Source organism: Aquarana catesbeiana, linkage group LG02, assembly GCF_042186555.1.
Source record: "Aquarana catesbeiana isolate 2022-GZ linkage group LG02, ASM4218655v1, whole genome shotgun sequence".
NCBI classification, from domain to species: domain Eukaryota; kingdom Metazoa; phylum Chordata; class Amphibia; order Anura; family Ranidae; genus Aquarana; species Aquarana catesbeiana.
Window position 1 is genome coordinate 76,831,506 of NC_133325.1, and position 26,713 is coordinate 76,858,218.

The following is a 26,713-nucleotide window of genomic DNA, read 5'->3' on the forward strand; positions in this document are numbered from 1 at the left end:
TAAAGCGGAAGTTCCACTTTTGGAAGTGGTGGTGGGGGGTGCACGATGGCCTCCTCGCCTTGGATTCCGGGGGGGGGTCCTTGTCCCAGCACTGCTCCTGCACGTGGGTTTTGGAACGATATCTTGGCTGTGTAGAATACAATGACCCCGATGAGGTCATACGTCTGTAGCTATCCCTCATGTCCCCTATAGATGGCAATCAGGAGACAAACTTCTCAACTTCCCAACCTTCTTTTCTTTCCCTAAACTTTTCTCAGGGTTAGTCCTGGGAGTTTTGCAGACAGCTGGAAGTGGGACCTTCACCCTGGAGTTGCCCATAGCATGGTCCTTCCAGGATCTCCTCCATCCTGATCCCTGCCCACCCCCCTCCCTCCTAGTCCCCATTCTTTTGCTTGTCTTCAGAGCAGCTTTCAAGGAATTTGGACAAAGGGAGAGCCCTGATCATCCCACCTCCCTCCACTGACTTTATCTAGGAATGTGAAGTGACCTGAGGGTGACCTTGCTGGGAGTCCCTGAGTGGCACAATCTAGAAGGAGGGGAAGAGGGGGGGGATCTGTAGTCCTGTAGTCTAGGACTTGATCAGCCATAGTGATCACAGAGGGAGGGGGGAAGGCAAAGGCTGAAGATCTGCCGGAAATGTCTGCACACTGCTGACTGCAGACACAGACAGGGGGACAATGCAGCTGGGTGACAGCTCAGGACACACTCGGGGGACCGTCTGCTCCTAGGATCCCGAATCGGGCGACTCGCTGCTCTTCTGCAATAACCCCCCCCCCCCCCCCCCTCCAACTCCACTCTTCTCCTCCATTCAGGATCGTTACAATGGGGCTGCCGACTCTGGAGTTCAGCGATTCCTACCTGGACAGTCCCGACTTCAGGGAAAGGCTGAAATGTCATGAGATTGAGCTGGACCGGACCAACAAGTTTATTAAAGAGCTGATCAAGGATGGGAACATGCTGGTCGGGGCTCTGAGAAGTAAGTCAAGTCCCCCCTTCCAGCGATCTGCAGAGCCTTCCCTGCATGAGATACATTTCACCCAATATTTGTCTTTTGTAGGAAGTTATTGTTATTATGTTGATCATAACACACACGCTGGATGTTGTGGCATGTTGGATACATTCACATTATTATTATTTATTTTTTTTTGTTATTACTATTATACAGGATTTATATACCTCCAGCAGTCTGCACAGTGCTTTATATTGCAAAGGAAGACAATATAGTATGCAGTCTATAGAAGTGAAATTCAATAGAAGAGGGCCCAGGGTGCTGCTCCTAAGAGCTTGCAATCTAATAGACTAGCCCTGTTATACTTGGTTTATTTAAATGCAAGAGGAATTACCTGGGGGGAGAATTAGGCTTCCGTTGCGCTGCTTATGGCGCGGTGCGATTTCAGTGCATTCGAAATGAATGGGCTGGAATCGAAACGGCGCAGAACTGCATGTGATTCGCACCGGAACGCACATCCTGTGTGATTCCTGGTGTGACGCGGCCCTCAGTGCGCATTTTTAACGCATTTTCATACTTGGTTTATTTAAACGCAAGAGGAATTACCTGGGGGGGGGGAGAATTAAGCTTCCGTTGCAGTTTCCAAAAGTAGTGCATGCGCTGCTTATGGCGCGGTGCGATTTCAGTGCATTCAAAATGAATGGGTTGAAATCGAAACCACGCAGAACTGCATGTGATTCGCACCGGAACGCACATCCTGTGCGATTCCTGGTGTGAAGCGGCCCTCTGTGCGCATTTTTTACGCATTTTCATACTTGGTTTATTTAAATGCACACACGAGCGGAATATCCGACAGAAAAAGTCAGGCGGAAGCTTTTCATCGTCTATTCCGATCGTGTGTATGCCTTTATTTTTCGAAAATTCTGACGGACCTAGAAATAGAACATGTTCTAAATATTTCCGACAGAACTAATTCCTATCGGGAAAACCGCTCGTCTGTATGCTGTTCCGACAGACCAAAAATGACGCATGCTCTGAAGCAAGTACGAGACGGAAGCTATTGGCTACTGGCTATCGCACTTCCTTTTTCTAGTCCCGTCGTACATGTTGTACGTCACCTCGTTCTGGACGGTCGGACTTTGGTGTGACCGTGTGTACGCAAGACAGTTTTAGCAGAATTCTGTTGGAACTCCGTCGGAAAAACCTTCAGTTTATTCCAACGAAAAAAAACGATCATGTGTACAGGGCATTAGGCTTCCATTGCAGTTTCCAAAAGTAGTGCATGCACTGCTTATGGCGCGGTGCGATTTTAGTGCATTTGAAATTAATGGGCTGAAATCGAAACGGCACAGAACTGCATGTGATTCGCACCGGAACGCACATCCTGTGTGATTCCTGGTGTGAAGCGGCCCTCAGTGTGTATTTTTTACACCTGATTTTTCCAGTAACGTGATCCAGCGTAGATGGGAGTGTTTTTAGACATTTTTTGTGTATAAGGGTCCCATTCACACTAGAAACTGCACATAACTGCGCGTTTTTGACTGCGTGTTTACATGTGAAGCACGTTAAGGCTGGATTCACACCTATGTTTTTTTTAGTGATTCTTGCATTTTGCTGATTTGCATCTAACATGGTTTCCTGTGGAATATTTTATGTAGTTAAAATCTGCAAAATGCAAAAAACACTAAAAATGACCTGATTCACACCTAGGCAGATTGCAGTTTGCATATTCCAGGTGCATTTTGCGTTTTTCAATATACATTATTATTTTTATTATTATTCTTTCAGGTACTTATATAGCGCCGTAAATTTACGCAGCACTTTACTTATACATTGTACATTCACATCAGTCCCTACCCTCAAGAAGCTTACAACCTAAGGTTCCTAACTCACATTCATATACTAGGGCCAATTTAGGCTGGATTCACACCTATGCAGTTTTAATGCTTTTTGCAGATTTGCACTACAGTCCATTTAACATGGTTTCCTATGGAACACGTTCTGTAGTGCAAATCTGCAAAATGCAAAAAGCACCAAAAATGCATAGGTGTGAATCCAGTCTTAGACAGAATCCAATTAACCTACTACCAGCATGTCTTTTGGAGTGTGGGAGGAAACCGGAGTACCCGGAGTTATCCCACGCAGGCACAGGGAGAACATGCAAACTCCAGGCAGGTAGTGTCGTGGTTGGGATTCGAACCAGCGACCCTTATCCTTATCCATTAGGCTTGGTTCACACCTATGCATTTTTTAGTGCATTTTCAGTTTTGCAGAAATACAGTACAGTTCATTTAACGTGGTTTCCTATGGATGTAGTTCACATCTGTGTATTTTTATGGAAATGGCCAGGGACTTATTTCTGGTTTTTGGTTCCACACACTTCAATGGATCAAAAACGTGTATTGAAAAACGCAGAGTGCACCTGCAATATGCAAACTGCATAGGTGTGAATCAGGCCTATGGGCCCTTTCACATGGAAAGCAGTTGGATGCATTTGGCTTCAATTTGATGCATTTTGACCTGAACTCCAACTGCATAGACAGCCCAAAATCAAGGTAATCCTATGGGCACAGTGCACATCATTGCAGTGCAGTTCAACGCAGTTTTAAAAAAAGTAGAGCATGCTGCATTTTTCTGCACCGCAAATGCAGGTAACGCGCTACAAATGCACTTCAGTTGCATCACACCGCACCCCTTTAAGCCAAGAAAGCCAAGCCCAAAAATGTATAAAAAAATGCACTGCAAACAGTTCTAAATGCAGCACAGAACGCATGCAAGACACATTCAAGCGCACGTCAATTGCGCGGTAAGCACGTGTCAAATGCATGTAAACATGCAGTCAAAAACGTGCAGTTATGTGCAGTTTCTGGTGTAAATGGGCCCTTAAATGTTTTACATGCGTTTTGCGCTGTGTTTAGCACTGCGTTCGCAGTGCTTTTTTTTTTTTTAGGTTTTGGGCTTGGCTTTTTTGGCTTAAAGGGGTACAATGCAGTGCAGTTGCGGTGCATTTGAAGCGCGTTTGTAACGCGCTCCCCGCATTTGCGGGGGAAGAAAAATGCAGCATGCTGTACTTTTTTTTTAACTGTGCCGAACTGCACTGCAATGATGTGAACTGTTCCCATAGGACTACCTTAATTTTGGACTGTCTATACAGTTAAAGTAAAGTTTTAGACCCCTTTCACACTGGGGCACTTTGCAGGCGCTACAGCGCTAAAAATAGTGCCTGCAAAGCGCCCTGAAAGAGCCGCTCCTGTCTCTCCAATGTGAAAGCCCGAGGACTTTCACACTGGAGCGGTGCGCTGGCAGGACGCTAAAAAAAGTCCTGCTAACAGTATCTTTGGAACGGTGTGTATACTGCTCCTACAGCGCCCCTGCCCATTGAAATGAATGGGCAGCACGGCTATACCGCAGGGAAAGCGATGCTGCAGCAGCACTTTGCGGGTGGTTTTAACCCTTTTTCAGCTGGTTTTAACCCTTTCTCGGCCACTAGTGGGGGGTAAAAGCGCATAGCATCGCGAAATTGCCCGTAAAGCGCCGCTAAAAATATTGACGCTTTACCGCTAATGCACCGTCCCAGTGTGAAAGGGACCTACAATGTATCCGGTGTGAAAAGGCCCTTAGACTTCATGCACAAGGGTGTATTAAAATACTCCCCTCTATGCTTGATCCTGTTTCTGGGAAAATACAGCTTAAAAAATATGCCTTAAGGCCCGATTTACACACACTGTGAATTTCTGTGCAATTCTCATGCAGTTCTGTGCGGTGCAATTTCAGCCCTTTCATTTTGAATGGGCTGAAATCGCACCAAAAGTAGCGCATGCACTACTTTTGGAAACTCGCTGCAACCGGATCACATGGTACTTCTGTAGCATGCGTTCCAGTGCGGGCCAACGCACTGCGTTTTGGGGCGTCATTGTGCTTGGTTTATTTAAATGCAGGAGAAATAATCTAGGAAGTATGTAAAGTACTGCCATCTACGCTGGATGACCGGTTCACACCGGGAATTCACATGCACATTCGCTTCACATGCAATTCTGTGCGGTGCGATTTCAGCCCATTCATTTAGAATTTTTGGGCTGAAATCACACCGCACCAAACGTAGTGCATACACTACTTTTGGAAACTCACTGCAACCAGATCGCATGGTATATTGCGGGATCAGGTGCGGGCAAGCAAACTGCGTTTGTGACCAGCATTTGGGGTGTCACTAACTTAATACTGATGCCCATTGCAGATCACAACTGCAGTGCGCATTGAACACAGTGTGGAAATGCACAGGGAAGGTGGGTTTCCTGCACCGTGTTCTAGTGTGAACTGGCTCTTACAGGCATATGGGTGTCCTTTTATGAAACTGAGATCAGCGGCGATCCCGAGTCTCGCCGCTGATCTCAGGTCATTACCAGTTTATGAAACTGAGATAATCAGCGAAGAACATGTTCTCCGCAGATTATCTCAGCACAGTGAGAATCTTAACTGACTGTCACAGAAACGGCCAGTTTATGAAGGTGCGATCTCGGCACCTCACTGGCGATCTGTGACAGAATTCTCACTTTCTGATTCACCATTTCAGAAGTGGAGAATCAGAGTGAGAAGCCTGAAACTGGCTGATATTCTGGAGAAAGCAAGAAGTCTTTTGACTTCTTTCTTTCACCAAACAGTCAGAGCACACCTTCCCCACCATTACACACCCCAAAACCAGCAGGATAGGAATTTATAGTGTATATATATATATATGTATATATATAGATATAGATATATATCTATATCTATATATATACATATATAGATATCTATCTATCTGGCTATATATATATATATATATATATATATATATATCACATATCTATCTATCTATCTATCTATCTATCTATCTATCTATCTATCTATCTATCTATCTATCTATCTATCTATCTATCTATCTATCGATCTATCGATATATTTATTTATATATCTATATATCTATCTATCTATATATATAGATAGATATATATATATATCTATCTATATATCTATAGATATATATCTATATATATCTATCTATATATATAGATATATATCTATCTATATATCTATTTATAGATATAAATAGATAGATATAGCTGTATATCTATCTCTCTCTCTCTCTCTCTCTCTCTCTCTCTCTCTCTCTCTCTCTCTCTCTCTCTATATATCTATATATATATAGATATAGATCTATATCTATATATATAGATCTATATCTATATCTATATATTTTTTTTAGATGTTCACGTCTCTGGCTGGGTTCACACTTGTGCGATGCGTGAACCAGCGTGATTCCTGTGCGGGTTTCCACATCGCACCTACATTGACATCTGCGCACCACTGCGGGTGTCAATGTAAAGTTAATGACACCCCCAGATCATTTCACAGATCGCAGTGCGAACTATGTAATGGTGCAGGAATCGGATGGCTTGGGTGTTCACACCCATGCAATCCGATTCCAGTGCGGACCAAAAAAAAGGACCATGCGTCCTGTACCATTTTGGTGCAAATGCAATATGATTTAGGGCCGGTTCTCACTGCTGCGGTGTTCGAGATCGGATGTGATGCGCACCGCACTGCAGTGCAAATCACATCTGATCTCTGTGCGATGCGATTTCAGCCATACAGATAGTATGGCTGAATTCGCATTGCATTTGGACCAAACTCGTACAGGACCCTTTTTTTGGTCCGCAGCAGAATCAGATCGCATGGGTGTTCACACCCAAGCGATCCGATTCCTGTCCGAGTTTTGCAGATCACACTGCGATATGCGAACTGATTTGGGGGTGTCGTTACCTTTTAGGCCCGGTTCACACTTGTGCGATGCCGGACATCGCACAGGCATCGCATGTAATTCGCAACGCACTACCGTTCACATTACATGCGATGTCTGTGCGGTGCAATATCAGCCGTACAGATAGTATGGCTGATATCGCACCGCATTCGGTGCAAACACGCACAGGACCCATTTTTCTGTTCGGCCCAGAATCGGATCGCATGGGTGTTCACACATATGCGATCCGATTCATGTCCGAACTGTCAGTTCGCAGTGCGATATGCAAGCTGAACTGGGGGTGTCGTTAACAAAGTATTGACACTCCCCAGCGATTCGCATATGGCAGTGTGAACTGATATGCGAGTCGGTGCGATGCGGGAACCCGCAGTGGATTCGCAGTGTTCTCGCATCAATTTTTATGTTTATCAATTATGAAATATATTTTATTTTAATTTATTAATAAATATTTATACTTGTATACTTTATAAACATTTTTTTTTAATGATTATAAATGTATTTTGCATTTATATGAATGGTGTATAGCTGCATTACATATGTGCATTTACTATACACCATTCACATTTAAATAGGCACATGTATGATCTTTAAATATTGATAAAAATAATGTTTTTTTAATAATTAGGTTAATGTATATTGTATAGGGGGAATTTAACTTTATTATTTTATTAATATGTTGGGGAATAATGTGTGCTGATTTGTGTTAAACTTTTGTATTTTACGCTTCCTCATACTGTAATCCCGCTACATCACGCAAGATTATAGTGAGAGGAGCCGTTCTGAGGAGTTCCCGGCGTTTGTAGGTCGCAACTCAACATGAGAAGCGATCTACACACTTTCATAAACAGGCACTCAGAGGAGATCGATCTCCTCTGAGAATGCCTGAGAACTGAATCGCGGTATTTTACCGCAGTTTCATAAAAGGACACCTAGGTCTTTAGATGTATATGAAGGAGATTTACTAAATCTGGTGCAGCAGTGCATAGTAACCAATCAGTTTCTAGGTTTTGTTGTCAAAGCTTAATTTAACAAGCTGAAGCTAGATGCTGATTGGTTACTATGCACAGCTGCACCGGATTCTGTGTGTACCAGTTTTAGAGCCCTTGCACACTGGGGCGGTTTGCAGGCGCTATTGCGCTAATAATAGCGCCTGCAAACCGCCCCGAAAGTGCCGCTGCATGTATTTCTGTGTGAAAGCCCCGAGGGCTTGCACACTGGAGCGATGCGCTGGCAGGACGGTAATAAAAGTCCTGCTAGCAGCATCTTCGGAGCGGTGAAGGAGCGGTGTGTATACCGCTCCTTTACCGCTCCTGCCCATTGAAATCAATGGGACGGCGCGGCTATACCGCTGGCAATGCGCCTCTGCAGAGGCACTTTGCGGTGGTTTTTAACCCTTTCTCGGCCGCTAGCGGGGGGTAAAACCACCCCGCTAGCGGCCGCATACCGACGGTAAAACGCCGCTATTAATAGCGGCGTTTTACCGCCGACGCCGCCCCCGCCCCAGTGTGCAAGGGCTCTTACTAAATCTCCCCCTCTGTGTGCATACATTCGTTCTATTGGCCAGAATGTTCTTTTTTTTTCTTTTTTCTTTTGCTAGCCACTATAATGAATTTCAGGCACATATACATTATAGTTACATAGGTTATAAAAAGGCATAAGTTCAACCAATAGTAATAAATAAATAGAAAACCTCCGTATACACAATCATAGAGGCAAAAAAAAAAAACACAAAGCTTTATCCTATATGCTCCTGCAGGAGCAAATAAATTCCTTCCTGATCACCGGATATTTCCTGGATCAACATTCTCTGGTGTTATTACCTATACTGTATATTAGTATCCACTTATAGTTTGTTCTTTTAGCAATGCATCCAGCTCTTTTTTTCAAACACTCCACTGAGCTGGCCAGAACTAGTTCTTGAGGGCGTCTGTTCCACATTTTCACAGCTCTTACTGTGAAGAAGCCTTTCTGTATGTGGAAGTTCTTTTTTTTTTCCTCCCAGATGTAAAGAGTGCTGCCTTGGCAATGGCCTTAAAGTGAATAACTTGAAACCAAGTTCACTATATGGACCAATTATGTATTTATACATGTTGATCATATCCCCCTTAGGGTCGGTTCACACTGGGGCGACTTGGGATCCGACTTGTACGCCCTCAAGTCGCCCCAAGTCGCCCCAAGTCACTTTGCATTTAGATTATCATGGTAGGCAATGGGAGCGTCTTAATTGACACTACTGAAGTCGCTCCGACTTCAGAAAAGGTTCCTGTACTACTTCTATCCGACTTGTAGGCGACTTGTACCCATTCAACTCAATGTAAGTCGCCTGCAAGTCGGATCTCTCAAGCGACTTTGCAGAGAAAACCCCTCCCTCCCCCCTCCCTCCCAGAGAGGTGATTGGCCACAGGCGAAGTCGCCTGTCATGGAGGCGACTTCAAGTCGCCTCGTAATTTGCCAAAGTCGCGCTGAAGTCGCGCTAAAGTCGCGCTGAAGCCGCGTTGAAGTCGCGGTACAAAGTCGCGCTAAAGTCGTGTTGCCCATGTGTGAACCGACCCTAAATCTCCTCTTCTCAAGAGAGAATAAATTCAGTTCCTCTAATCTTTCCTCATGGCTGAGCTCCTCCATGTCTATTATCAGTTTGGTTGCCCTTCTCTGCACTTTCTCCAGTTCCCCGATATCCTTTTTGAGAACTGGTGCCCAAAACTGAACTGCATATTCCAGATGAGGTCTTACTAATGCACAGGGCTGCTTATAGAAATCACGGGCCCCATACAGCCTACCTGACAGGGCCCCCCTCCTCTGAAAATATCGAATTATAATTTTGCTAAGATGCAACAGCCATGATGTTATGCTTTGCAGCTATGGAAGGAATTATACCCCCGATGAACAAGACCCCTTCAAGTGAATAGTGACACTGAGGCAATATCTGCACCCCCACATTGAGCGATCTGTGCCAATTACTCAATGTAATTCAGGGTGGTGTGTTTGTTCAGGATGGTGAGCTGTGTGAACCTGGCAGCACTATGGATAAAGGGACACACAGGGGTCCCAGACAGTAGGGAGTGCAGATACCAGAACTGATCCACCTGCAGCGCAGCTGGAGGGAGAAAAGAAAAGTAGAAACTGGCAGCATTGTACAAACAGTGTCAGAAATAAGGCAGTACTGCCGACTCTCCTGCTTGGCAGGTGCCCGTACCCCCCTTTTGAACTGATGAGGCCTGGGCCCAGTACCGGCTGTACTGCCTTATCAGCAGCTATGCTGATGCATATATATGTATTCATTTACATGCGTACGCGCATAAATTTTGCTAGTAAGAGCATCTTATTTAGGCACCATAATCGCTGCTTTAAAATACAAATCTAAACACATTTGTTGATTTACTAAAACTGGAGGGTGAAAAATCTGGGGCAGCTGTGCATGGCAGCCAATCAGCTTCTAACTTCAGCTTGTTCAATTAAACTTTGACAGAAAAAACCTGCAAGCTGATTGGTTTCTATGCAAAGCTGCACCAGATTTTGCACTCTCTTGTTTTAGTAAATCTCCCCCATTGCACTTTGACTGAAATAGAACTGTGTTCAGAGGCATAAAAAATGAAAAATTCCTCAAAAGCTGTGTTTTTTCTGCCTGTGTGCATGAGGTCTAAGGATTCATTCAGACGGGCGTTGACACCCATTCTGTATGCAGGCTGCATTGGTTAATCCAATTGCATCCGCCTGAGCCTGAGCTGCACACAGGCAGCCTATGGGCTCATTCAGGCGGGTTGACCCCGTCCTGAGTGCTGAGCCACTGCTTTTTGCATCTGCATCTAACCTTGGAGCTACGCGCAGGCAGCCTATACAAGTGGATGCAGGCACAACAGCGTAATGGATGTGCAGGAGAGGGTGCATTTCAGTGGCGGTGTGTCCATAAGGGCACACGGGCGCCGCCCCCACTCTCCAGCCACCCCCCTATGTGTAAAATGGATAGATCAATCATTGCATGAATCTATCCATGCCCGCTGTAGCAACCCCCTATTCAGGCACCGGCCCCCTTTTTTTTTTGGGGGGGGGGTATTTTTTTAAGCGCCTGATTAGAGCCATAGGCTCCAATAGGCTTCAAATAAGGTGGGCTTTTGGCGCAGAACATTGCGCTATGAGCCCACCCAGGTGTGTTAGCAAAGCAAATAAATATTTGCTTTGCTAACACTGAACCGCCTTTCTGCTAAGCAGGGAGCGCAGGTCTGTTACTCGTCACCTGATTGGCTGAAAGGACAGACATCCCTATTGGACGCCTAGTGGAACGGAGGAGGAGATGCATGGGAACCATGGAGGATGCAGGAGCCGTCGCCTGCCCTTCCCACAGCTCACCACCGTCACCAGAATGGGGTAAGTGCCGGTCTGACGGTGGGTGAGCGGGAGCGGGTCACAGTGGCTGCATATTACGGGCACAGGCTGCATATGGTGGGCACAGAAGCTGCATATGGTGGGCACAGAGGCTGCATATAGTGGGCACAGAAGCTGCATATGGTGGGCACAGAGGCTGCATATGGTGGGCACAGAAGCTGCATATGATGGGCACAAAGGCTGCATATGGTGGGCACAGAAGCTGCATATGATGGTCACAGAAGCTGCATATGGTGGGCACAGAAGCTGCATATGATGGGCACAGATGCTGCATATGATGAACACAAAGGCTGCATATGGTGGGCACAGAAGCTGCATATTTTTATTTATTTAAGGTACTTATATAGCGCCGTCAATTTACGCAGCGCTTTTACATATACATTGTACATTCACATCAGTCCCTACCCTCAAGGAGCTTACAATCTAAGGTCCCTAACTCACATTCATACAGCATATGATGGGCACAGAGGTTGTATATGATGGGCACAATGGCTGCATATGATGGGCACAATGGCTGCATATGATGGGCACAGAGGCTTCATATGATGGGCACAGAGGCTGCATATTATGGGCACAGTGGCTGCATATGATGGGCACAGAGGTTGTATATGATGGGCACAATGGCTGCATATGATGGGCACAGAGGCTTCATATGATGGGCACAGAGGCTGCATATTATGGGCACAGAAGCTGCATATGGTGGGCACAGAAGCTGCATGTGATGGGCACAGAGGTTGTATATGATGGACACAGAGGCTGCATATTATGGGCACAGTGGCTGCATTTTATGGGCACAGTTTTGACATCTGGCTGTGTCTGTGCAGCTACTGCGTCTACATCCACTTCTATAGGCTGCCTGTGTACAGCCTGAGGCAGGGTAAAAGTCTGCTTTAGGCTGAGTTCACACCAATTTGCAATAGCAGGAGATTTTGAGCGGCTCTCTATGAAGCCGGCTCACATATCTCCACAGCGAGTCCTGTGCGTTTTGCACAAAAGGTCCTGTGCGTCTTTTGGTCCGTTTCAGGTCAGAATTCAGCCCAAAATTCGGGCTGAAATCGGACCTGAAATGGTGAGCCAGCACGCACTGGACCCCTGCTGTGAGACGCATGCGGCTCATATGTGAACCGAGCCTTAAACTTTTATTATCATTTATTTATTTTATTTTTTTGCAATATGTGTTTATTTGACTTTTTTTCTTTTACAACATATGAGATAGGAGCACATATCAAAGAGCACATACCCACAATAAACAGATTGGTGTACATCTAATTTGAATAAATAGCATAAACAGGTGGTTTGCATAAGATACAATATTAGAATGAGAGAAGCCTTGTTCCTTTTTTTTGTTTTTTTGTTTTTGGAAGATTGGAGAATAGTTCAATCCTCATTCAGGTGTTTATTGCTGTGTTACTGTTCAGGAGGTTCCCCTCACTTCCTGTCTTGGTGACACCAAGGGCATTGCTGTGAGTTGAACTTCCTGTTTCTGGTACCAGTGACATGTCACCAGCTGCTCATGGATTCTCCAAGGAAATCTATGAAGAATGCTCCCCAGAAGAGGTAAACAGGAAGTTTGGCTTTGTAATAGTGGGCTGTAAAAGTATGCAAGGAAGTACAGCTTTACAGCAGATGTTTGCCCTTTAGTTTGCTGTATCACAAACAACTGTTATAATTTTGATTTTTCAGTTTTTTTTCATCTTTTGTTGCATCTCAGTGCTGTTGATCTACTGCTGTCCCTTTGCAGTCACCTACTATCTTCATGTACTTCAGCTAGGGGTGCCACCTATCCAGGATTCACCCTCACAGTCCAGGTTATGAATAATGTGACCGGGTTTCAGTCCGCCTGAAACCCGGACCCATTATTCAGACAGGAATGTGGCTCAGAACAGGGCTTGACAGGAGGGTGAGGGGGCCCTATGTGCACCACATTACTATTCCATATCTCCCAACTGTCCCTGATTTCTAGGGACTGTCCCTGATTTGGAAGTCCCTCTGTCCCTCTTTCCTCCTCATTTGTCCTTCATTTTGGTCTGATCTATATATTTCTATAAAAAAAAGCACCTTTTATCTTTAAAAAAGTGTTTTCCGATGCTAAACCTTTCATCCAATTTCTGAACTGTTGCATTTGGAAATTCCAAAAGTCAGTATAAAGAAATAGTATGGGTAAAAACAAAACAAAAACACTTGTGGGTTTAACTAATGTTTTCTTTGTACAATTCTCCTTTGAGGGGGTGTGGCAGGGGGCATGTCCTATGCCTACATACTTTTGCTAATAGGTGTCCCTTATTCCCATCTCAAAAAGTTGGGAGGTATGCTTTTTGGAGTGCCCAAAGGTTTCCCAGGTCTGTTACAATCCTATAGTGTCTACTAAAAAAAATGTACCGTGCGCTGCTAAAGTGTTCGGGTTTGGCTTGAAGAAAAAGTGACAACCCTAAATCCAGCGGTAGTTCCATGTCAATTTCCTGATGGTGACAACAGTGGGCCATGCCTGCATAATGTATGTTGAAATGGCCTGTCTAATATGGCCTGTCTAGTAAAAAAACAGTCAGGGGGGCTTACTGTCAACACACCTGTGTTTTACCCTCCCCAGTGAGCTCTCCCTTCTTTCTCTCTTTCTCTAAGACCTGGTTCACACCTATGCAGATTGCAGTTTGCATATCCCAGGTGCATTTTGCAATACACGTTTTTGATCCATTGAAGTCTATGGAACCAGAAAACAGAAAAAGTCCCTGGCCCTTTCCATAAACTGCATAGAAGCTGTTAGATGTGACCATGACCCATAGGAAGCTATGTTAGATGTGACCATGACCCATAGGAAGCTATGTTAGATGTGACCATGACCCATAGGAAGCTATGTTAGATGTGACCATGACCCATAGGCAGCTATGTTAGATGTGACCATGACCCATAGGAAGCTATGTTAGATGTGACCATGACCCATAAGAAGCTATGTTAGATGTGACCTTGACCAATAGGAAACCGTTAGATGTGACCGTGACCCATAGGAAGCCATGTTAAATGTGACCGTGACCCATAGGAAGCTATGTTAGATGTGACCGTGACCCATAGGAAGCTATGTTAGATGTGACCTTGACCCATAGGAAGCTATGTTAGATGTGACCATGTCCCATAAGAAGCTATGTTAGATGTGACCATGACCCATAGGAAGCTATGTTAGATGTGACCATGACCCATAAGAAGCTATGTTAGATGTGACCTTGACCAACGGGAAACCGTTAGATGTGACCGTGACCCATAGGAAGCCATGTTAGATGTGACCGTGACCCATAGGAAGCTATGTTAGATGTGACCTTGACCCATAGGAAGCTATGTTAGATGTGACCATGACCCATAAGAAGCTATGTTAGATGTGACCATGACCCATAGGAAGCTATGTTAGATGTGACCATGACCCATAAGAAGCTATGTTAGATGTGACCTTGACCAACGGGAAACCGTTAGATGTGACCGTGACCCATAGGAAACCATGTTAGATGGACTGTAGTATGTTTCTGCTAAACTGAAAACGCACATGGGTCGAATTTCGAAAGAATTTTCTTTAGAAAATCTTATCTAAGAATTTTCGTTCGTATTTCGCACCATTAGTGAGCGGCAGCAACAGTCGATTTTCATGCGGCAATCAAATTTGAGTAATCGGACATGTTGGAAATCTTTTGAAAAACAACTATTTTCAAATTAATGATGGGAGAATCGTGCGAGAAATGTAATCGAAAAAAGAACGTGCATGTGCAAGAAAAGAAAATTCCTGGAAAGACAAGAAAATTCCCAGCCACGAAAATTCTTTTCTGTAGCAACATGAGGTGAAACTGAAGACTTGGTTGGCCTAATTTCGAAATCAATGGTGGCACCATCGGATCACAAAGCGCAAAAATTTTCTGATTTTCAAAAAAAACTTTTTTCAAAATTCAACCATGTATGGCCAGCCTTAGTCTCCCCGCTGGCATTGTGTGTGAGTCACTGTGAACATTGTGACAGAGATGCAGGTAAGCAGTACCTTCCAGGTAGTGCAGAGGTGGTGCAGGCTGTGAACAGGGAACCCTAGTTCCTTGAATCTCTATGTGGTTGTGACTCATTGTATGTATTAGGCCAGCATGTCTCAACCATTTTCAGTCACGGCACCCTTTAAAAGTTTGTAAACTCACAAGGCACTCCAGTCCTAAACTGTATTTTTTTGGGCTGAAGGACACTGCAGTGGATGAGGATGTCACCCACTCCATGGCGTCTCCCCTTTGCTTTAGATTATGCCCATCACATACGAGTCAGTCCCCTTCACATCATAGTCTCCTCATTACATCAGAGGCTCAAAAACAAGATTTTCCAATATATTTGGGGTGGTAAAAGTCCTAGGATAAATCGCCTAACGCTGTACACGCCCAAAACCCCAATCTCCTAGCCTACATCAGACGGCACAAATTGCTCAGCTGGCCTACACCACTGCTGTGGGACCTATGCCCCAATGAGCCTCGTCTGGAGCATTAGCATGTCCCCATTGCCCAATTAAAGCCCTTATGTGGATTCCTAGCAGGTTGCGTTCTCCTATCTTAGTAGTGTGTCTATGGGAATGTTTGACCATTCTTCCAGAAGCGCATTTGTGAGGTCAGGCACTGATGTTGGACGATAAGGCCTGGCTCGCAGTCTCCAGTCTAATTCATCCCAAAGGTGTTCTATCGGGTTGAGGTCAGGCCAGTCAAATTCCTCCACCCCAAACTCGCTCATCCATGTCTTTATGGACCTTGCTTTGTGCACTGGTGCGCAGTCATGTTGGAACAGGAAGGGGCCATCCCCAAACAAAGATGGGAGCATGAAATTGTCTAAAATGTTTTGGTATGCTGACACCTTAAGGCCCCTTTCACACTTATACGACTTCAAAGTCGCGCGATTTTACTGCGATTTTGCGGCGGCTATTTTGCCGCAATTTTACCGCGATTTGGGAGCAGAACTACTTTGTACACCTTTGCCACAACTTTGGCATTAACAAATGAAAACATACAGTAGTTGGTATGAATCATGAGGGGGAACGCCGCGCCAAATTTTAAATAAAAAACGGGCGTGGGTTCCCCCCCAAAATCCATACCAGACCCTTATCTGAGCATGCAGCCCGGCCGGTCAGGAATGGGGGTGGGGACGAGTGAGCGCCCCCCCCCAGGACCGTACCAGGCCGCATGCCCTCAACATGGGGGGGGTGGGTGCTTTGGGGGCCCACCCCACCCCAAAGCACCTTGTCCCCATGTTGATGAGGACAAGGGCCTCTTCCCAACAACCCTGGCTGTTGGTTGTCGGGGTCTGCGGGCGGGGGGCTTATCGGAATCCGGGAGCCCCCTTTAATAAGGGGGCCCCCATATCCCGACCCCCCACCCTTTGTGAATGAGTATGGGGTACATCGTACCCCTACCCATTCACCTAGGGAAAAAGTGTCAATAAAAAAACACACTACACAGGTTTTTAAAGTAATTTATTAGACAGCTCCGGGGTCTTCTTCCGACTTCAGGGGTCTTCTTTTGACTTTGGAGGTCTCTCCGGCATCTCCTCTCGGTGTCCTGATCTTCTGCCGGCTCCTCCGCTATCTTCTGCAGCTCTATTGCTAGCGGTGGCCCGGACTTCGGACTTCTGCCTTCTTCTTTTCTTCCAATGTTGACACAATGCTCTCTCCGGCTGGAATGCTCTCTGAGCGCTCCGCAATGGACTTATATAGGCGGTGACCCCGCCTACTTATGAGGTCACTGTCCCGGGGCATGCTGGGACTGTAGGCAGAAGGCAGAATTACGGTCCAGAAGGGGGGGGGGCGCTCGCTCGTCCCCACCCCCATTCCTGACCGGCTGGGCTGCATGCTCGAATAAGGGTCTGGTATGGATTTTGGGGGGGACCCCACCCCGGGGTTCCCCTTAAGATTCATACCAGACCTAAGGGCCTGGTATGCCCCTGGGGGGAACCCACGCCAGTTTTTTCATTTAAAACTTGGCGCGGCGTTCCCCTTCATGATTCATACCAGACAGCTGTCAGCACTGCCTGTCGCTCATCGCGAAAGGAAAAAAAAGTTTTCCTTTCCCGATCAGCGAGCCAGGCTTGTGCTTACAAAGTCGTACTGAAATCGTGTCTATATTATTCAGGTACGATTTTCATGCTACTTGAGGGTTTAACATTGAGGTCTATGGAGTACTACTCGCATAGAAGTTGGACCAAAGTAGTGCAGGGACTACTCTGAAGTCGGCATGACTTAAAGTTGTGCCAATATGAATGGTAGTCATTGAAAATCATGGAGAATGACTTGTCATACGATTTTGCAGTACAAAATCGCGGGACAAGTCATATAAGTGTGAAAAGGGCCAAAAGTGGAGTTCCGCCTGCCAAAAAAAAATTATAAGTCAACAGCTGCTGACTTTTAAAATAAGGACACTTGCCTGTCCAGGGCGCCCGCGATGTCCTCACCCGAAGCCGACCCATCCCTCGGCTCTGTGTGGAGGTGCCGGCATTTTAAGTAAGGGGATCAGGAAGTGAAGCCTTGCGGCTTCACAGACTGTTTCCCTACTGCGCATGCGCGAGTTGTGCTGCGTGTTCTGACTGGTCCCTGCTGTCTTCTGGGACCTGTGTGTCTCCCAGAAGACAGCGGGGGGGGGGGAGGGCAGAGGTGGGGCCAGACATGGTGTAGATCACTGCGGATACTGCGGCAATCTTTTGCCGGCAGTGGGAGCAAATACCTGTATTAGACAGGTATCTGCTCCCCCCTAAAGGTGCCAAATGTGACACCGGAGGGGGGGGGTTAGGAACCGGATAAGCAGAAGTTCCATTTCTTGGTGGAACTCCGCTTTAAGAGTTCCCTTCACTGGAACTATGGGGCCAAGCCCAACCCCTGAAAAACAAGCCCACATCATAATCCCCCCTCCACCAAATGATTTGGAAAGCAAGGTCCATAAAGACATGAATGAGCGAGTTTGGGGTGGAGGAACTTGACTGGCCTGCACAGAGCACTGACCTCAACACCAAAGGAAAAGGAGACTGCGAGCCAGGCCTTCTCGTCCAACATCAGCGCCTGAACTCACAAATGCGCTTCTGGAAGAATGGTCAAACATTCCCATAGACACACTCCTAAACCTTGTAGACAGCCTTCCCAGAAGAGTTGAAGCTGTTATAGCTGAAAAGGGTGGGCCAAACTCAATATGGAACCCTACGTACTAAGCCTGGGATGCCATTAAAGTTCATGTGCGTGTAAAGGCAGGCGTCCCAATACTTTTGACAATATAGTGTATACACACACATTTTTATATATATATTTATATATATATATATATATATAAAAGTGCTGAAACTTTTTGAAGACCCCTCATGTATATATATACACATACATGAGGGGTCTTCAAAAAGTTTCAGCACTTTTTTATATTTATTAGAGATAAAAAAAAGTGTGGAAACTTTTTGAAGAACCCATACATACACATATATATATATATATATATATATATATATATATATATATATATATATAGTCCACATAGCACTGGTTTTACATGCCAGTTCTATGGTCTGACTTCTTGTACAATGGGACAAAATGGTGTTGGACGTGGCAATGACATTTTTCATTGTGAAATAGTTTGGAGTGGAAGATTTTGCCGCACATAGTGAGTTTCGCTGAATGTGGACAGCCATTGTCACCCTGCAGGATGCTGCCGCTCTGTAATGTGAAGTTTACTGCCTCGTAACTTGATACAGCTTCCCAAATGCTTATAGCCTGCGGGCTCCGTCTCCCAGGCTGGGAATGAAATTCCTAGCAATTCACAGAAAAAAAAAAAAGTCTGACTTGAGCTGGAATACTTTTTGAGTGCAAAAATGGTTTTCGGATTAGTGCGTGCGCTATTTCTTGGCAGCATAGTTGCGCTGCATCAGGAAGTGCGCAGTGGTGGTGTCTTTCCGTGGACCAGCACACTTTGCGATAAAACACGCGTTAACACCAATCGTGCTGAGGGATCGATCACGTGAATGGACTATCAGATAGTAAAAGGATTTTCCTTATTTAATCTTTTGGACATTTTCAATATTTTGAGCTCTTTGCTATTCTGGTGTAATGAGCATTTATTGACCTTTTTTGTTCATTAAGAGACAAAACAGTGATTGCATCAGAAGTCACTGTGAAATCGCCAAATTGTTTACATTAGTCTGACTGCCATGTGGGACACTGAACTGCTTGTGAATCAACTTCTTGTGGGAATTTTGCAAGTGACTTAACCTTGTTAATTAATTGCAGACAGTGATTTAACCACTTAAGGACCGAGCCTCTTTTTTGAGATTTGTTGTTTACAAGTTAAAAACAGTTTTCTTTTTTGCTAGAAAATTTCTTTTTTCTTTTTTGCTAGAAAATTTAGAACCTCCAAACATTATAAATTTTATTTTTCTAACACCCTAGAGAATAAAATGGCGGTCGTTGCAATACTTTCTGTCACACCGTATTTGCGTAGCGGTCTTACAAGCGCACTTTTTTTGGAAAAAATACACTTTTTTGAATTAAAAAATAAGACAACAGTAAAGTTAGCCCAATTCTTTTTTATATTGTGGAAGATAATGTTACGCCGAGTAAATTGATACCCAACATGTCACGCTTCAAAATTGCACCCGCTCGTGGAAGGGCGACAAACTTTTACCCTTAAAAATCTCCATAGGCGATGTTTAAAAAAATTCTACAGATTGCATGTTTTGAGTTACAGAGGAGATCTAGTGCTATAGTTATTGCTCTCGCTCTACCGATCGTGGCAATACCTCACATGTATGGTTTGAACACCGTTTTCATATGCGGGCGCTAGTCACGTGTGCGTTCGCTTCTGCATGCGAGCTTTATTTTACCTTTTATTTTTTATTTTTACACTGTTCTTTAAAAAAAAAAAAATCGTGTCACTTTTATTCCTATTACAAGGTATATAAACATCCCTTGTAATAGAAAAGCAAGACGGGACCTCTTAAATATGAGATCTGGGATCAAAAAGAACTCAGGTCTCATATTTACATTAGAATGCAATAATAAAAAATGGCCCCTTAAGAGCTATGGGCGCCTGCAATGTTATGGAGACGGGTGGGGGCCATCTTCCCCAATCTCGTCTCCATACCCAGCAAGGGGAAACATCAGATCGCCTCCGCCGCTGCCGACGGATTCGGTAAGCGGTGGATGGCACCGGAGCGCGGGGGGGGGGATTGGGTGGCGCCGATAAAAGTGATCTCGCGGCGAATCCGCTGCAGAGACCACTGTTATCGGAAAGCAGACCGGCTCCTAATCTCAGCTCGTTACCTCTATAGAAGACACCTGGGAGCCAGAGATCTTGCTGATTGATAGGGGATACTTATTTTACTCATTAACCACTTGCCGTCCGCCACACGCCGATGTACGTCCTAAGTTTGGCATCTGATATCGTTGCTATGGCAGCAGCTAGCTGCCATAACCCCGGTATCCCCGTTTTCGTGCGGCGGTCGGCTTTCAGATAAAAATGGTCTCTGTGGCGGATTTGCCGTGAGATCACTTTTATCGGTGGCGGGAGAGGGCCCCCGTCCCACCGCGATCTGGTGCCCTCCGCCGCTTACCGGAGCCGTCGGTAGCGGCGGAGGCGATCGCGTCTGTCCCCTTGTTATGCCTGGAGACCAGTGAGGGGAAGATGGCGCCCACTCGTCTTCATGAAACTGCAGGGCGGAAGCGACGTCAGAACGTCACTTTCGCCCATACGTCTTAAAGGCACATTTTTTTTCAATGTCATTTTTTTTAAATGACTTTTTTTTTTTTTTTTTTATTGCATTTTAGTGTAAATATGAGATCTGAGGTCTTTTTGACCCCAGATCTCATATTTAAGAGGTCCTGTCATGCTTTTTTTCTATTACAAGGGATGTTTACATTCCTTGTAATAGGAATAAAAGTGACACAATTTTTTTTTTCTAAAACAGTGTAAAAATAAATAAAATCATTAAAAATAAAAATTTTAAACTCCCCGTCCCGCCGAGCTCGCGCGCAGAAGCGAACACATACGTGAGTAGCACCCGCATATGAAAACGATGGTCAAACCACGCATGTGAGGTATTGCCGCAATCATTAGAGTGAGAGTAATAATTCTAGCCCTAAACCTCCTCTGTAACGCAAAACATACAACCTGTAGAATTTTTTAAACGTCGCCTGTGGAGATTTTTGAGGGTAAAAGTTTGACGCCATTCCATGAGCGGGCGCAATTTTGAAGTGGGACATGTTGGATATCAATTTACTCGGCGTAACATTATCTTTCACAATATAAAAAAGAATTGGGCTAACTTTACTGTTGTCTTATTTTTTTATTAAAAAAAGTGATTTTTTTTCCAAAAAAAACGCGCTTGTAAGATCGCTGCGCAAATACGGTGTGAAAAAAAGTATTGAAATGACCGCCATTTTATTCTCTAGGGTGTTAGAAAAAAAACAATACATAATGTTTGGGGGTTCTAAGTAATTTTCTAGCAAAAAAACCTGTTGTAAACACCTAAATTCCAAAACGAGGCTAGTCCTTAAGTGGTTAAAATGCAAATCAATTTATAACTTTTTTTAAATGCATTTTTCTGGATATTTTTATTAGTATTCTGTCTCTCACTGTTAAAAATAAACCTACCATTAAAACTATAGACTGATCGTTTCATTGTCAGTGGGCAAACGTACAAAATCATCAGGGGATCAAATACTTTTTTCCCTCACTGTATATATTCCAGACATGGGGGTAAGTCACACATGTGCAAGTCACAAGCAAGTCTCAAGTCTTAACCTTCAAGTCATAAGCAAGTCCCAAGTTACTGTGGCGAAAAGCAAGCAAGTCAAGTCGAGTCCCTGCTAGAAGTCAAGCAAGTCAAGTCAAGTCATTTATTTTGGTCAAGTCACAAATTAAGTCAAAATACTGATCTACCCCATTTCCATCCTTAAAATTAGTTAAAAGTCAGTTTTCAGGAAAGGTTTTGTTTCATTTTCAACATTAACAAAACTGCTTAGTGCTTTTTTCTTGGCATATTTTGCCTGGGCCAAGACACAGCACTGGTGGTGCCAAGTCATTGCAAGTCATTGCAAGTCAAATAGCCCAAGTCAAAGTCAAGTCGCAAGTCATTAGTGGCAAGTCAAAGTCAAGTCGAGTCATTTATTTAATTTTGTCAAGCAAGTCGCAAGTCCTCAAACAGGTGACTCGAGTCCGACTCGAGTCAAGTCATGTGACTCGAGTCCCCCACCTCTGATATATTCATACATCAGTATAATGCATTTAGACGTATGTGTAAAAGCAATCAACTTAAAGCGGTATGAAACCCAAAAGCAAAACATGTATTATATTGCAGCTTACCAATTATTAGATGTGATGGCTGCATTAGTTTCCTTTTTTTAGCCTTTTTTTCTTCTATTTTCATCTGGTGATCCAGCCAGCAAGTCTGTTGTTTTTCAAAAGCATAAGCTCTCCAGCAGAATGTATCAGTTTACACGGATGAGACAAACCACTTGATAATGGAAGGGGTGATTAAAATGATTAGATTTTATTTATTCATGCAAAACCTTTATCCCAAAAGGAAAAAAAATGTGTGCTGTGACTGATTATAAAGTGTGAGCTGGAGACTTTCAATTTGGTAATGTATTTAAATCTGCTAATACATTTTACACCCCCCCCCCCCCGCTAGACTGACAATGCTGCTGTCTGCTGTGCCTCCTGTGCTCAATCGTCCAGGTTGGTGTCTCAGTAATACAGGGGGTGTATTACTGGTCAGATCACCGGGTGGAAACAGGGAAAAAAAAACAGAGAAAAGAAAACAGATGCAGCCGCCACATCTAAAGCACTTTGGTAGGCTGCGATATATTACATTTTTGGGTTTGGTAAAGCATATCTAAACTCAAAAATAAAAATGTTGCAGCTCAGTCCCTAGAAGTGATTACTGCATTTGTTTTCTTCCTTTCAGGCTATTTTCTCCTTATTTTCACCATTATTCCTGTAAATAACAAACATCCTGTCCCTGTGTGCTACACTCATTTTGCCATAGTATCTATGGGGAGAGCCATGGATGCCACCCAGGCTAGACTTAAAGTGTTATTAAACCCAGGACCCTGCATTCACTATATCTGGTCTCCCACAGTACACACAACATTAAAATGCAATAATTTTAGTAAATATAAACTTCTAAATGTGAAATAGGGGAACAGCAGCTCCCTGCCCGCGCAAATTAAATTATAAAGTGCAAATTATAAACAGCTGCCTGTTCAAAAAGTTATAAAACCAATATAATGAAAGTGTATGTGGTGAACCGCGCTAGTAATCTATCAGTCTAATAAAGTGCAGACAGTGCTAATTGCAAACCTTCGGATTGCCTCCAATGGGGCATATGCAACAAATAAAATAGTACAAAACATAACATAACATATGCTATGAAGTGAAAAATATCTATAAGTGCAATTGAATAAAAAAAAAAAGTCCTTATCAAAATCTTTGTCAGAAAACTCAAGTCCAAAAACGAGGATCATCCAATAAATTCAAGTGTAAAGGTGACTTTCCAATGCTTAAGTGAAATAGGGAAATCCTCCACCAACACCGAGCGAACAACCTTCTCACCAGATGGAGATGATCCCCATGACAGAGATCACAAACAGCCTTTGGATAGTCAAACTGCTTCCAGAAATCCATCACCGCAGGTTCAGATGGACATGGTCAAATGGACATGGTCCCCATTACAGGGATCACAACACCTGTAGATTATAAAAACTGCTTCCAGAGATCCGTCACTGGCAGGTCCAAATGATGTCTCCAGTGTAGGAAAGCCATGCATAACCAGGTTAGACATAGGGTAGAGAACAATCTCCCATAGTGAAGTATGTCAAGCAAACAGGGTTTATTGCTAAAAAAATGGCGCTAATGCCAACTGGCGTGGTTACAAGCTAAAACAAAAGTGGACGCGGGGACACCGTTCCACTATGGGCAGAAGTGACGTATCACATTTGACCACACCCTACGCGTTTCGTCAGTGCGTCTGACATCTTCTGAAGACATCAGACGCACTGACGAAATGCGTAGGGTGTGGTCAAACGCATTGGAAAGTCACCTTTACACTTGAATTTATTTTTTTTGGACTTGAGTTTTCTGACAAAGATTTTGATAAGGACTTTTTTATTCAATTGCACTTATATATATTTTTCACTTCATAGCATATGTTATGTTTTGTACTATTTTATTTGTTGCATATGCTCCATTGGAGGGAATCCGGTGTTTGCAATTTGCACTGTCTGCATTTTATTAGATTGATAGATTACTAGCGCGGTTCACCACATACACTTTCAGAAACTGCTAAATACCTTTTCTCATCAGCAGTATATAGCAGTCTTGTGACTTTATCAGTGTCCAGCTGAGTACTGGTTAAAGCTTGTAGGATGAGTTTTCTGACTGTCCTATGAGACTGCAAGTCCCCTGACCCTCTGTCTCTACAGTGCTGACCACATGCAACCTCCCAAGAAAAAAGAAAAACTCTAGCAATACACACCAAACTGAGCATGTGCAGCCTGACTCCATAGACTCTGTGTTATCAGGAAATTATTAGGGGACAGTGGAAGGTGGGGAAGATCAGAGAAGACAGGATCAAACAGCCTTTTTACACAATGCCGAGGGATAACCCCTTAGGTTCCACATTGAGTATAACAAGCATGCTTTAGTGCATATACAGACTGTTGTGGGTTTAGTAACACTTTAAAGTAGAATTCCAGGCAAAACCTTACTACTCTTAGATCTGTATACTTGCCTATTTTCAAGCAGCTCCAATCTAGTCACGTGATCTCCCCTGTGTCAGCCAGTGCCTGCCTTTTTTCATCAACATTACATGTGGAATGATGGGGTTGGTAGTTTACTGAAGGAAGATTGTTTTATTCTTCCAGTTCATCTCACAGGAAATGACAAGGACATTGCATTTCTAGCAAAGTCAACAGGTATTTTCTGTACTTGCTAAAAAATGTTTTTAACTTGAAAAATGAAAACGAATGCAGCCACCAGAAATGGTGAGCAGTTAATTATAAAATGTTTGTAGTTGGCTTTGGCTGTGTTCACCTTGCCCATGTGCCCGTGCCTCTTGATAGTCCGATTCAACCAGTATACTCACCTATATGCTCCCTTATCACCATCCTGCTTCATCAAAGCCCTCGTTGGGTTGCTGTATTCAGGTATAGGAAAGCTTCTAATCCTCCCCATGTGACATTACTCAGGCCTGAGCAGACAATGACCAGTCCTGGGCACTGCGACATGGGGGCAGTGACCTCATCCATCTTGAGCCTACTTAGGGTAGACTTAAGGTTGCCACCTTTTCTTCAAGTCAAACCCGAACACTTTTTAGCGGCGCACAGCAATTTTTTTTATAGTATAAATTATACATATATTTTGCAATTAAATAACATTTCGAATCATGAAGTTAATCACAAGAGTCCCCCTTTACATCAGAGTCCACAGAGTTCCCCTTTTTACATCTGAATCCGCAGAATTCCTGTTTTTGAATTCAAAGAGTTCCTCTTTTACATCTGAACTCGCAGAGTTCTCTGCAGACTCTGATGTAAGGGAGAACTCTGGGGCCTCTAACATAAGGGATGCTCTGGGAACCCTGATTTAAGGGGGAACACTGAGAACTCTGATGTACGGAGAGGAATCTGCACTGTGGCCTCTGGTGTAAAGGGGAACTCTGATGTAAAAGGTACTCTGAGAACCCTGATTTACCTTAGTGTACTCACTCAGAGGCAGGAGAGATAAGGGGGGAGACTTTAGTCACAGACAGGGATGGATGGGGAGCTCACTCACCCCTTGGCAGTCAGCATCTCTCATCTAGATGTATCTGAGGCTGCTGGACTGCAAATTTCCAGCCCCTTTTTCCGTGGCACAGAGTGGGGATTGGAGTGTGGGCAGACAAAGAGGGATAAGGGCAGGAGGAAGAGGAGTAGATCGAGCCCTCTCTCTTCTCCCATCTGTGTGTGGTGGGGGGAGGGGGGGTGGTTAATGCTGGATTTGGGCAGTGTGAAAGAGAATGTAACAGACACTCTTGGATTACACAACTGCAGCCAGCAACCCTGCTGGGAAGCCATAGTCCAGTCTGAATAATGTGTCCGGGTTTCAGGCCGTCTGAAACCCGGGTGCATGATTCCAAACCCGAACTTTCCAAGTGAATCCCAGACAGGTGGCAACCCTAGGTAGACAGTGGACTACTGCAGCGAGAAGGAGGTGAGGGAGTGCCAATTGGTCAGTATAACTTGCTGTGGGGTTGGACCATCAGGATGTAATGACAATGTCTCTGTAATGTAAGAATCTTCATCACTGTGGATATACTCCCCCTCACTTTCCTAGAACCCACACCAATAAGGAAATCCATGTAAAAGCTATTTCACAGGAGAACACATGCCATGACATGTATGTCGTTTGCGTTGTGTTGGGTTTCAATAGGCCCCATTGGAATTAATTGAATGACATAACATAGGTCAACGCACCAGAATTCAATATGCGGGACGTTTTCCCAAGACACTGTAACACAGCTTATTGGTATGAACGATCCCTTTTAACAGCAATCTCTCAGATGTCCACGACGTTTGATTAAATCGT

General features: G+C 44.3%; 1 protein-coding gene across 1 annotated transcript in view; it reads left to right on the top strand.

Moving 5' to 3' along the window:
* Nucleotides 1-243: 243 nt before the first annotated feature.
* Nucleotides 244-26,713, top strand: part of ARHGAP42 (Rho GTPase activating protein 42) — a 525,190-nt gene continuing 498,720 nt past the window's right edge. The window contains exon 1 of the mRNA XM_073613052.1: nucleotides 244-976. Within this exon, the coding sequence (XP_073469153.1) occupies nucleotides 823-976 (154 nt within the window). The 5' untranslated portion in view covers nucleotides 244-822. The remainder of the gene's footprint in view (nucleotides 977-26,713) is intronic.